Source organism: Salminus brasiliensis, chromosome 8, assembly GCF_030463535.1.
Source record: "Salminus brasiliensis chromosome 8, fSalBra1.hap2, whole genome shotgun sequence".
In the NCBI taxonomy this organism is placed as follows: domain Eukaryota; kingdom Metazoa; phylum Chordata; class Actinopteri; order Characiformes; family Bryconidae; genus Salminus; species Salminus brasiliensis.
Window position 1 is genome coordinate 19,367,919 of NC_132885.1, and position 12,076 is coordinate 19,379,994.

A 12,076-nucleotide genomic window follows, 5' to 3' on the forward strand; every position below is an offset into this window, starting at 1 on the left:
GTTGTATTACCACCTTTTGTTGCCACTGTTTTTAGACAAAGACGACATACCGCCTCGTTAACGCTGGGCTCTCCGCGCTCATTTGTCTTAAAGCCAAAGTGTTCCCACACTGGAGCAGTGCAATGTGGCTTTGTCACAACAACCAAGTCCATCTTGAATTACTTCTCCAAACTTTCTTTCTGGATCTGTGTAACTTCTTTTTTTTTTTTTTTTTTGCAAATTCCTATTAGCCTCGAATATGTTCGCCAGCCAACACGCCTCCACCTGCGTCTGCCTCCTCTGTGTGCAACGCGCGCGTTTCCTAACCGATAGATGTCGCTGTCTGGCCCAGACATGTCTTCGCCTTAGATAGGGAGCCGGCGAGAGAGCAGCAGCGCGCGCCTTGCGGGAATCTTGCTGCGTTTTTTTCTAATGTAAACAAACTTGCGTGAAAACCAATTGGCTATTATCAGCGTCTGCTAAACTTATCGTGGACACGTCCATTTATCGTACGATAAGTCGATAACGTAATTATCGCGGCAGGCCTAGACCACTCTCATTTTTCATCATATTCATAAGTGTGAGTTTTCCAGTTTCAGTATCAAGACGTCCTCGATCTTCAAATACCAATTAGTATCCTTCAATTCAAACTCAACCACCTTATTGTTACTGAATTTCCACAGAATGGTCTCCTTCACTCCTGTTACTATGGGCGTGAAAGTGTAGTTTTTCCCAGTCTCAACATACTCAGTACCACAAACATGACCTAACAGAAAGCAAAAATGAAAGGATTACGGTCACTATATCACAGAACACAAACGGGAACAGAACAGAACAGGCCTCATTTCTGCTTAAAGTTGTAGACCTAGCGTACATGTAATTGGCCTATTAGGCTAGATTTAAACCCCAAAGCAAGTCATAGCATACTAATGGAAAAGCTTGTAGGTTTACATGTATTTCAGAATAGACATTAGGTTAGGTGCAGGAGCAATTACAGATTTACAGATAGTGAGGAACTCACCAACTTCCCATTACAGAACAGGAACCCATTTCTTTCTTAGTACAGAGTCATACACATTTTTCTGGAGTAAATGAAACTAAGTAATAGTTTCTTAGAATGTATATATCTGTAATGCACGTTTTACACATTACATTACACATTCCCCTTTCATTAGAACGAACATCAATACTGCTTTGTGATTAGTCTCTAACTTTGGACCTTTTCTGTTCTGTTCTATTCTCAATAAAAATGTCAGACTGTGATACAATATGAAAAACAATTATTTAAAAATAAATATATCTAAGTCAAGCTTTTTGATGTGTCTGGCAAAACTGATACAGGTAGTTATCTTTAGTCTTTATCATTAAGTCAATGTTCCTTTTTGTTATTTTGGATTTTTATTCTGTTGCATGATTATACAGTCTAGGAAAACATGTTGGGCTAATTTGATTATTGTTTAACACTAATGCATTTGCAAAGGATGTGCAACTCGTTCTAATGACCACAAAAGCTTTTGTGGTCAGATGTTTCTTGCGAAACCCTGTTTTACAGGAAACCAACTTAAATATAGTATACGCTTAAGCAGAGTACAGCTTTTGTGTTTTATTATTTTCAATAAGTCAGATTCAGCACATAAACAGTAATTTTGCACTGAAATGTGCAGAAGTGTATTATTGTAAAGGGTGTTCACTTTAAATCAAAGTTTTGAGCAGGGTAAATCAAAATGTTGTGCTCTATTCTAAACAAAAAGATTTTAAAAGAGCATTATAAAAAATGTTATTTAAATATATTTATTTAATAAGTGGTGAAATGGTTTCTGGTATGTTGCTGACATGCTGTATTCTCAAACTATCTTCTTCAGCTAATTGAACTATGGTAAAAGTCATATCTGTGTCTTTCCCACTCCAGCAACTGTAGTAAAGCAGAGCTAGGAGAGCGATCAGAATGGCAATGAAGGAAACTGCAAGAGACACAACAATGGCAGAAGTACTTTTTCCTGCATAAAAAATTACATTTTGTTGTGTTAACATTTCATTTAGACTGTATTAAATTTGTATGAAACTTTAATCTAATTGTAAAAGTACTATACTAAAGTTATGAAATGTAATTGCTTTCCATTACTTTGGGATTATTTGTCTTTTCAATGTAATTAGTACATAAGATTACTTTAAATGCAAACAGAAAAACAAAAACTACAGGTGATGTAAAATTGTCTGTGCTTTATGTGTCCTATGTGTACATCTCTTTGAAAAGTATTGTGGAAACCATGCTGGTATATTAGACCCCTCTGATTTACATTTCTGTTTTTCTTTCAATACTGTTTACACCTTTCAGGTATTAGTAAATGATATGTACCCCTTTAGGTAGAGCTGGGTGGTGCTGTTCGCAGTTTGATTCAATTTAATCTTAACTTATTTTAATGTCTAAAATTTGTTAGAAAGTATTATTGCATTAACATAAAGACACTGGCAACAATACAATATCATCATGAAATTGAGGTTAACATCAGATCTCATTTATTGCTTAAAGTTACTGCAAAGTCATTTTTTAAATATATATATATATATATATATATATATATATATATATATATGTATATATATATATATATATATATATATATATATATATATATATATATATATATATGTTTTTTTTTCCATTTTTTTTTTCCAAGTATATAAAGATTTCAGCAAAGGGTGAGGTTTACCACACCAGCTAAACCTACACTGTTTTGTGGGATCTAAAACTTGCTGGTGTATTTTTGTACACACAGTTTAGAACTTAAATGTCACCGCACAGCAAATCAAATCAAAATCATCTCTGAGTAAACAGATGTCTTAGATTGAGGTACAACCGATTGGGAGGGTCACCACAGACCAATCCAAGGGTGACTTTTTAACACAGAGTAAAAAAAACAAGATTTCTAAACAAACACCATTTCACATAACATTTACACCAAGCATGTTTGATTTTTCAACCCAACAGACGAAAAGGACTAGAAATAAAGCCCTTGTACAAATGTACATGTGAGCTATGGAGGACTGCGAGCTAAATAAATCAAGGAATGAAATGATGGATGGATCTGATCAAAGCTTTCTCCAACTCAACACCCTCAAAAGATTTATAGGGATCTTCTACACTTGCAACAAAATCCTTATTTGCCCTTGCCTCAGAAACAGGGCAGGGGAAGATAAAAGGAAGACAAACATGCTACATCTTACTTAAGACCACATTTGAGTGTCTAGAACTCTATGCTCTACATATAAACTATATGTGAAAGGATTTTCACTCTTGTTGCACAGTGAGCGCAACCAACTGTCTGACATAAAATAGGTAGGGATGTCCAAAACGGACAGTGCATTCTTATTGTGCACACTTATTCCCTTTGTATGCCTCAAGTACAAACTGGCAAAAAGGTCTTACTCACCTAAGGGTGTGACTGCAACATTCCCCATTTCTTCACTCCTTTCTAAGATCTTGTGCCAGTTCCTTCCTGCTCCAGGTTGCCTTGTCCACTCCCTGGCTGTACATACATAAGATCCCTGGTCCTGTGGCCTTACCCCCTTTAGGACCAATCCGAAAAAAACACCCCCACGTAGGTCCAAAAGTAGTCCACCATCTGAATAGCGTTGGACAAAATTTGGGCCCACCTTCATCTCACCATCTGGCCCAAACGTCAAGATCTCTTCCAGTGAGTTGGCCTCCTTTTTAATGGACCAGGTGACAGACAGGAAGGTGTTTAATGTGTAGGCCCGGCTGGCGTTACAGTGTAGCTCCAATGACTCGCCCTCGAACACAACTGGCTGAGGAATGGCTGGAACCACTCGTAGCGTGTCTCCAATCACTGCACACAATCAATTCGTTTCTTTACATTTCACTGTTTTAAACACAGCTATGAGTTAAATCAATATTAGAAAACATTACAGCACATAATAGACAAAAAAAAAACACAAAACAAAAACAAATCAATCACTCTTACATAAGTTATAAAGCATCACTTGGAAATAACCTTTTATAATCTCCAACCCTGGCATCTTAATTTATTTCCCCCATATCATTTGAAAAAGCCCACTGTTCTTTACACAGATACGACTGCAATCTTTTTACACAGATTCCCATTCGGCGTTAAGAAGGTTTTTTTCTGTTTTTCCTGTAATGCAGCCAACTTGGAGATTTTTCAGAGAAAAGAGTAACTCCCAGTAAAACCCAGATGAATGACAGTCCCATTCCCATTGGATAACCATTTCTGTTCATCATAAAATACCACCATTCTAATTCAGAGAAAAAGCCTTGTAGTGGCATTAAGATGAATCAAAATTTTCACTCATTTCTCAAGTTCCTGTGGTGGCTGGAAAGTTGTACGGATGAAATCACTACTGAGACATCAGCTTCTTGCAAAGCAAACAAGGTTTTCTGCATATAGCTGACCAAGCACTTACGTTACATTTTTGAACATTTGTCTGAAAGGGAAATGCAGTTCTCTTTTTTGTCTTAATGATGTCTTATCATATTTGACAATCCTTCCTCACCCCCGTCAAGTTCCCATCTAAAAGTATAATTTCCCTCCAAAACAATGCTAATCCTTCAGCCCCTGAATCATTAGAAAACTCTCACAACATTATAAAAGTAGAGATGGCACTGATTTGACACCAGGTATTTGTATGGACCAGAAAACACTGAATTGGAGATAAAACAACAACAACAACAATGAATTGAATTTGGACACACCTTGTTACACATCTAGTCTGAAACACCTAAACACTCTAGTCAAGATTTTCCAAACAATATATACTAAATCAGTATCAGCAATAACTAAGATCATAACATAAACCGAAAGCTATAAGTGGTCATTTGTTTTAAACCGAAAGCTATAAGTGGTCATCTCTACAAAAAAATAACAAGTATCCCTTTCACAGCAAATAATCTACATCTTGAAGAAAAAAAAAAGGTGCCACATGGTTTTTTTGAGTAACGTGAAATATCCAACAATTTCATACAGTCTTAAAATGAAGGTGCCAAAAACACATTTTTTAAGGGGCCTTCCATTTTTTTATGTGTTTACACACATTTAAAGGGGCCTTCCTAGAACTTGCTATATTCCTATATTATGCAGAGGAACTTAAGTAAAACCTAAACCTCCATATAAAGTAAATGTTGGGAGAATAAACCCTTAAATAGGAACATTTCAGTTACATTACATGAACCCATTTAAGTGTTCTTCACACTCTAATCTCACTCTCAGACAAGGTTCTTTAGAGAAGCAGTCCATCAACCCTTTTTGGTACCTGCATTTTAAGACCGCATGAAATGACTGAATATTTCACACAGTTCATGAACTACCACGGACCAGAAAACAAGCTCATTAAATCGTTTAGAAAATCTCAGAATCAGGAAATACATTGAATCCAAATATCATGTTTTTTCCAGTTCTAAAAATAACTGCCTATGATTTGATCATGTATTCTGTTCTGTTAACAGCTAACCCTAAATGGCTTTACTTACAGAAAGTGTTTGGCCTTGTCACTATCGGTCACATTAGAAAGCACATTATGAAAACAGAAAAAAAGCTCTGTGTGTGTGTGTGTGTGTGTATTTATCTATTTATAGTATAGTAACCTACCACTTAGCTCCACATCTGCATAGTAGTTCCCAGTCGTGACCGAGTCAGTGCTGGGGGTACTGCAGCGATAGATAGCACTGTCCGAGGCTCTGACCTTTCGAATAATCAGCTCTGCAGAGGCATCTGACAGTTTCTTTACAGTCATGTCTCCACTGTTGACCCGATCCTTCACCGAGGAGTCTGGGTATGAGGGATCAAAGGTGGAGACGAGCTGGACATCTCCACTCTCCAAAATCAAGCTCCACTCAAAGTCCTGATCTCTGGGACCTTGATAATCTGAAACATTGCAGCGGATAGACACAGATTGGCCCTCAACACGCACCAGTGGACCAGTGGGCACCTTCACCACCCGGCTCTCGCACAGCACAGCTGAAAGACAGAATTATTATTTGGCAAAGCTGTTAATAACTTCACAAGTCAACAGAAAACAGTACATGAAAATCCTTCAAGAATGCCACTGATACTTGTATCCTTGTGAAACTCCTAAGGTTCTTATGCACGTAAACAGGGTGCTCATGTTACAATCAAGGAAATCTAGATGCTCTTTTGATTATCCAGAATGACGGTGGACAAACTATTCAAGACAAAAGTGTCCTTTTAGCCTTGTTTGTTTTTGTGGATTGAATTTGACTGTTGAGTGTTTCTTAACCCAAATGCTCAAATGTCTGTGGACACCCCTTCTAGTAAACGCATTCATCTACTTTAAGTGGCACTCATTGCTGACACAAATGTGCAAATGTTCTTAAATGTTCTTCAGATTTCATTGTACAAATAAGTTATTATTAATGTTATGGCTATTTGTGCACACCCCTTCTAATGAATGGATTCAGCTACTTTAAGTTACACCATTGCTGAAAAAAAGCTGTGCAAATGCGCACACACGTCCTGCTTGTCTAGTCTCAGCAGAAACCCTGCAGTATTGCCAAAAGAATAGGAGAGAACAGATAAACATGAACCTATAAGCACCATGCCTGATGCTAGGTGTGGAATAGACATGGTATTAAGCCCCCCCCAGCATTGAGCTGTGGAGCAGTGGAACTGTGTTCTCTGGAATGATGGTGCTCCATCCAAAACGTCTGGGATGAGTTTTGGAGTTGGGCATGCAGTGGGGTGGTGGGCATCCAACATCCTTACCTCACTAACACGCTTGTTGCTGAATGCAATCAAATCCTGACAGCAATGCTTCAAAATCTTGTAGAGAGCCTTCCCTGGACAGTAGAGCCAGTTACTCCAACAAAAGCAGGATAAACTCTTAACACCATTGATTTCTGAAGAAACAATGAATAAGCAGGTGTCCCAATACTTTTGTCCAAATAGTGTATTTAAAAGATTAATAGTCTGAATAGACTGAATAGTATGTACTTAAATTACAGGTGTGGCAAATAATGACTATGTTTAGACTAAATGTTTCTTAAAAAAAACAGCAAAAAGCCAGAGGTCATTGAGTATGGGGAGTTAGAACAGAGATATGTTATTCTTTCCAGCAGTTGGCTTCTGTATCATCTCAATACATACTATAGTCTGAGACATCATGCTTTACGCAGCAAGCACGATTTCACAAGAGCGGAGCACATTTCCTCTAAGGTCACCATGTGAGACTTTATATAAAAATACATATAAAACACATACATGTAATGCTTTGACGTTTGCGAGCAAGAAGACAGAAATAGGGTCCTATGATGGTCCAATATATGAAAACATAATTTTTGTAATTAAACCTAAGTGGATCTAAAAATTCATTCATTGCATTAATCTAGTTACACTTCTGCAAACATTATAGACCTTGCCAATAAGTAAAAGCCAATGGGTTAGCTGGACAGTGTGTGTGTAACTGTAAGTTGTTGTTGCACCGTATGGACTACTGTAAATATGGTACCACAGTTCTATATGGACTGCACAACTATGAAATTCCTGAGTGACATTCATGTGTTTTTCTTTGGTCAATTGGTTGCCTTTTTAAAGTATCACAACATTATAGAACTCAATTTGGCTCAGAAACAGCATTACTAGCTTCTCTTGTTTTTACCTAGCTAAATCACACTAAGCTGATCACATTCATTCTGATATAATGAACAATTTTACATTTTGAAATTCTTAAATAAGGAATGAATCAAATCTAAGGATTGGACTTACCGGCACCCAGAAGAATAAAAAACATTAAGAGCTGTAAGCCATAACTGTTTCTCATCATGTTTATCAGTTTCACAATTTCTGTAAGTATAAAGACCACTTCCCCCTGCTGAGCAATAGGAAATAACAGATCTGCAGCACATTCACAGCAGCTCTGTGCTTTATATAGGAGCTCAGGACCAGAGCACAGCTTATTTGCTAGTCAACCAATGAGTGCCCAGAGCTGGAAATCATGACTGTTGGTGGCAAACTGTGACCAGATGTAGAACAGATGTATGCCTTCAGACTATAAATATCAATACAGGAAAGAAATAGGGAAAATGTCAGCATTTATAATGGTATGGTAATTTGTGCCATGCTGTGTTACGTTATGCGGCTCCTGTGAGTCATTGCAGTGGCATTAACCAGCAAAAAAAGCAGTATTCAATTTTTTCACAGTTGTTTACAGTGAAACAGTATAAGCATACAATCTGTGAATATCTTTTGCTCTGACACTGCCTTTGAATCACATTGGGAGTGACTCACTGATATGATGACACATTGAAAGAAGGTATTTCTTGAGAAAACGTCTTGCGATTTTCTGTTGGACTGTGGACTTAGTATTCTAAGGCATTTGGATGGTGTAGTTCAGAGTAGACCATGAAACTATACTTCGAACAGCCTTGTTTGAACTAACAGCTCTTTAACACTAGAGGGAGCTTTAACTCTATTTTGGACCCTTTGACTGCATGGTCAGTGCTGCTTATCAATATTGTGACCTATACAAGACTACCTTCATATATAAGCAATTCTTTTTAAATGCTTTTAATATCTCATGTCTTCTCAATGACCTCTGGCTTTTTGCTGTTTTTTTAAGAAACATTTAGTCTAAACATAGTCATTATTTGCCACACCTGTAATTTAAGTACATACTATTCAGTCTATTCGGACTATTAATCTTTTAAATACACTATTTGGACAAAAGTATTGGGACACCTGCTCATGGTGCTTATAGGTTCATGTTTATCTGTTCTCTCCTATTCTTTTGGCAATACTGCAGGGTTTCTGCTGAGACTAGACAAGCAGGACGTGTGTGCGCATTTGCACAGCTTTTTTTTTCAGCAATGGTGTAACTTAAAGTAGCTGAATGCATTCATTAGAAGGGGTGTGCACAAATAGCCATAACATTAATAATAACTTATTTGTACAATGAAATCTGAAGAACATTTAAGAACATTTGCACATTTGTGTCAGCAATGAGTGCCACTTAAAGTAGATGAATGCGTTCACTAGAAGGGGTGTCCACAGACATTTAAAAACATTTGGGTTAAGAAACACTCAACTGTCACATTCATTCCACGATTTGAGGCTAAAAGGACAATTTTAGGAAATTATTCATAATTTACTTTTAAATTGCATGAAATCAGCAATCAAGTCTTTGAGCGACAGGTTAGCTGTGTTGTAGAAGGCCTCACAGGGCCGGGGTTGTACTAAAGTATAATACTTGAAACAGTTGCTGTTAGTTTTCTCTATGGCTATGTTTCAGTCAGTAGTGTTTGAATATAATTTTTATAGCAGCAATGACTAGTTATGAGTATCAACATAATTAGTGATATATTCCCCCTCCCTTACCACAATAACCGTGACTTCAATAGTAAATTTATCTGCGGAATCTGTTGATAAGAACAAATGAAGTTATTAGAGGACTAGTACTAAATAAGGTGACAAAGCACTGCTGAAAGTTTTCTAGCCTGCCATACTGGTTCTACAATACTGTAGCTCATTTGTGTGTGTGTGTGTGTGTGTGTGTGTGTTTAGACTTAAATTCATGAACTGCATCATTTTGTGTTGGTGATGTTTGTGCTAATGTGGTTTTTGTGTATAGTCTCATCGTGACATCTTTGTGTGTATGGTTAACCGAGACACAGTTGGTTTATTTGCTTTGAATGAGTGTGTTTGGGCTTGGCTGACATGGTGTGCAACACAGGAAGTCTTCCTTTCTGTTTTGTGCGTGCAGGCCTTGTGGGCGTGCCATGTTTGTTCTGACTGCAGTAATGTAGGGAGCGTCAGAAGTCTACATAATGGATTGAGTGCGGAAACTATTAGTCTATTAGCAGAAACATGACAGCAGCACTCTCAGACATAGTTTGTTAACTATATACAGTTATGTGAAAAACAATGAGTTTGAATTCTATGCACATCAGGATATAATACAAAAAAAACAATTGTTTCTTAGCAGGTCTTAAAATTAGGTAAATACAACCTCAGATGAACAACACATGACAAATTGCACTGGGTAATAATTTCTTTAACAAACTAGGGCCAAAAAGCAATACACTGTGTGAAAAAATGAGTACACCCCTACTGCTTTCATAGGAATTCAGAGGTAAAGTAGCAGCCAGGTGATGCTAATCAAATGTCCTTGATTAACTGATCATCAGCAAGTGTGACTACCTCAATAAAAGCAGATGTTTTGGTAGTTAGTTGGTCTGGAGCATCCAGGTCTGCGTAATCAATCATCAGTCTGGGAAGTGTTATAAGGCAATTTCCAAACAATGTAAAGTCTGCATTGAGAAAAATCATTCCCAAGTGGAAAATACTGAAGGCAGAAGTGGCGTTTCAACAAATTCACCTCAGGGGGAGATCATGCAAAGCTCAGAGAAAACCCCAAGAGCTACATCTCAGACTCTACAGGCATCAGTTAGCATGTTAAATGTGGAAGTTTATGACAGTGCAATTAGAAAAAGACTGAACAAGTTTGTCTTGTTTGGAGAAGCGTTGCCAGGAGAAAGCCTCTTTTAAAAAATCAAAACAACCAAAAAAAAAAACAAAAAAACATGGCAGTACGGCTTAAATTTGCTATACTGCATCTGAACAAACCACAAGTCTTCTGGAACATTGTCCTTTGGACAGACATGACCAAAATGGAGATGGGCACCTTGCAACCATTGAGTTGACCATGAACAATGATCCCAAACACACTAGCAAATCTACAACAGAATGACTAAAAAAGAATTGTGGTGCCCAATCAAAACTCAGACCTCAACCCAATGGAAATGCTGTGGCAGGATCTTAAGAGAGCTGTGCACAAATGCCCACTAAACTCAATGAACTGATGCAGTGTTGTAAGGAAGAAAGAACACCAAAATTCCACTAGAATGATGTGAGAGACTAATGAATTCATACAGAAAGCCATTACTTTACATTATGGCCGTTAAAGGTGGTTCTACAGGCTATCAATTCATATGGTGTACTTAGTTTTTTGTACTTAGGATTCGATTTTTTAAATTCTAATCATTATATGTAATGACAGGATGGAATCTTTAATGTCTTGTTGTTCATCTGAGGTTATTTACCAGATAACGACCAGATGTTTTTATTATGTGCTGATATGTAAATTCATAGAATTCAAAGAGGGTGTACTTTGTTTTTCACATAGCTGTCTAAAGAGACAAATGTATACACAGTAATATCAGAAAATTATGACTAGTTTGTAATGTACTACATTATATCGGCTCCACGTACCATGTAAGAGGACTATAGTTCTATAGTCCATCTGTTTCTCTGCATACTCTGTTAGCCTATTTTCACTGTGATCTTCAATGGGACCCCACAGGAAAACCACAGAACAGCTGTTATTTGGGTGGTGGGTCATTTTCAGCACTGCAGTGACCTAGACATGTTGGTGATGTGTTAGTGTTTGTTGTGCTGGTACGAGTGGATCAGACACAGCAGTCTACTCTGTCTATTCATTCTGTTTTATTAATTGCCAACCCTAACATTACCCTAATTTCCACAAGCATCCCTATGTGATTTCATATATTAGGGTAGGGCCAAGGTAGTAATGATGTATATACTAAGCTGTAGACTTAACATTCCTAACTACTCATTTGGGTAAAAATAAAATTCTCATATTTGTTTGTTGTAGATTTACAGCATCTTAGCTATTTTCAGAGACAGCCAGTCTGCTCTATTGAGATTGGAATATGTGCCAGTTACAGTATGTAGAGAATGTAGAGAGTAGACAGTTACAGAGATCCTGTTAACAGAATCCAGAAATCTTGCATCATTTTTAAAAAGCTCTTTTGGGAAATTCATGTTAAAAATACAAGATGTGAATAACATCCCAGCTGTGATTTGGTACAGTAAGTGAGCTAATAGATTGAGGAATGGTCCATTGTGAAAGAAGGCAGGGGAGGGTGAACTAATACTGCAATATTACAAATATTCATAGTAATATACAGAAATGGTAAAAAAAAAAAAAAAATCTGTTAATTTACTTGTACTGAGCAGTGGCAACACAGTTTAACCTTTCAACCTACGTCTATTTGCACCTTTCTGTAATCGTATGAATATATAATGAA

At 37.2% G+C, this 12,076-nt stretch overlaps 1 protein-coding gene across 1 annotated transcript; it reads right to left on the reverse strand.

Annotated features, from left to right (window-relative positions):
• Positions 1-262: 262 nt before the first annotated feature.
• Positions 263-7,833, reverse strand: LOC140561088 (prostaglandin F2 receptor negative regulator-like). The gene is made up of 4 exons (XM_072686010.1): positions 7,737-7,833; positions 5,604-5,972; positions 3,411-3,827; positions 263-745 (listed from the first exon to the last, which is right to left on the reverse strand). Exons 1-4 carry the CDS (start codon positions 7,792-7,794, stop codon positions 552-554), a joined length of 1,038 nt encoding a protein of 345 aa, XP_072542111.1. The 5' UTR covers positions 7,795-7,833; the 3' UTR covers positions 263-551.
• Between the last annotated feature and the right edge of the window lie 4,243 nt (positions 7,834-12,076).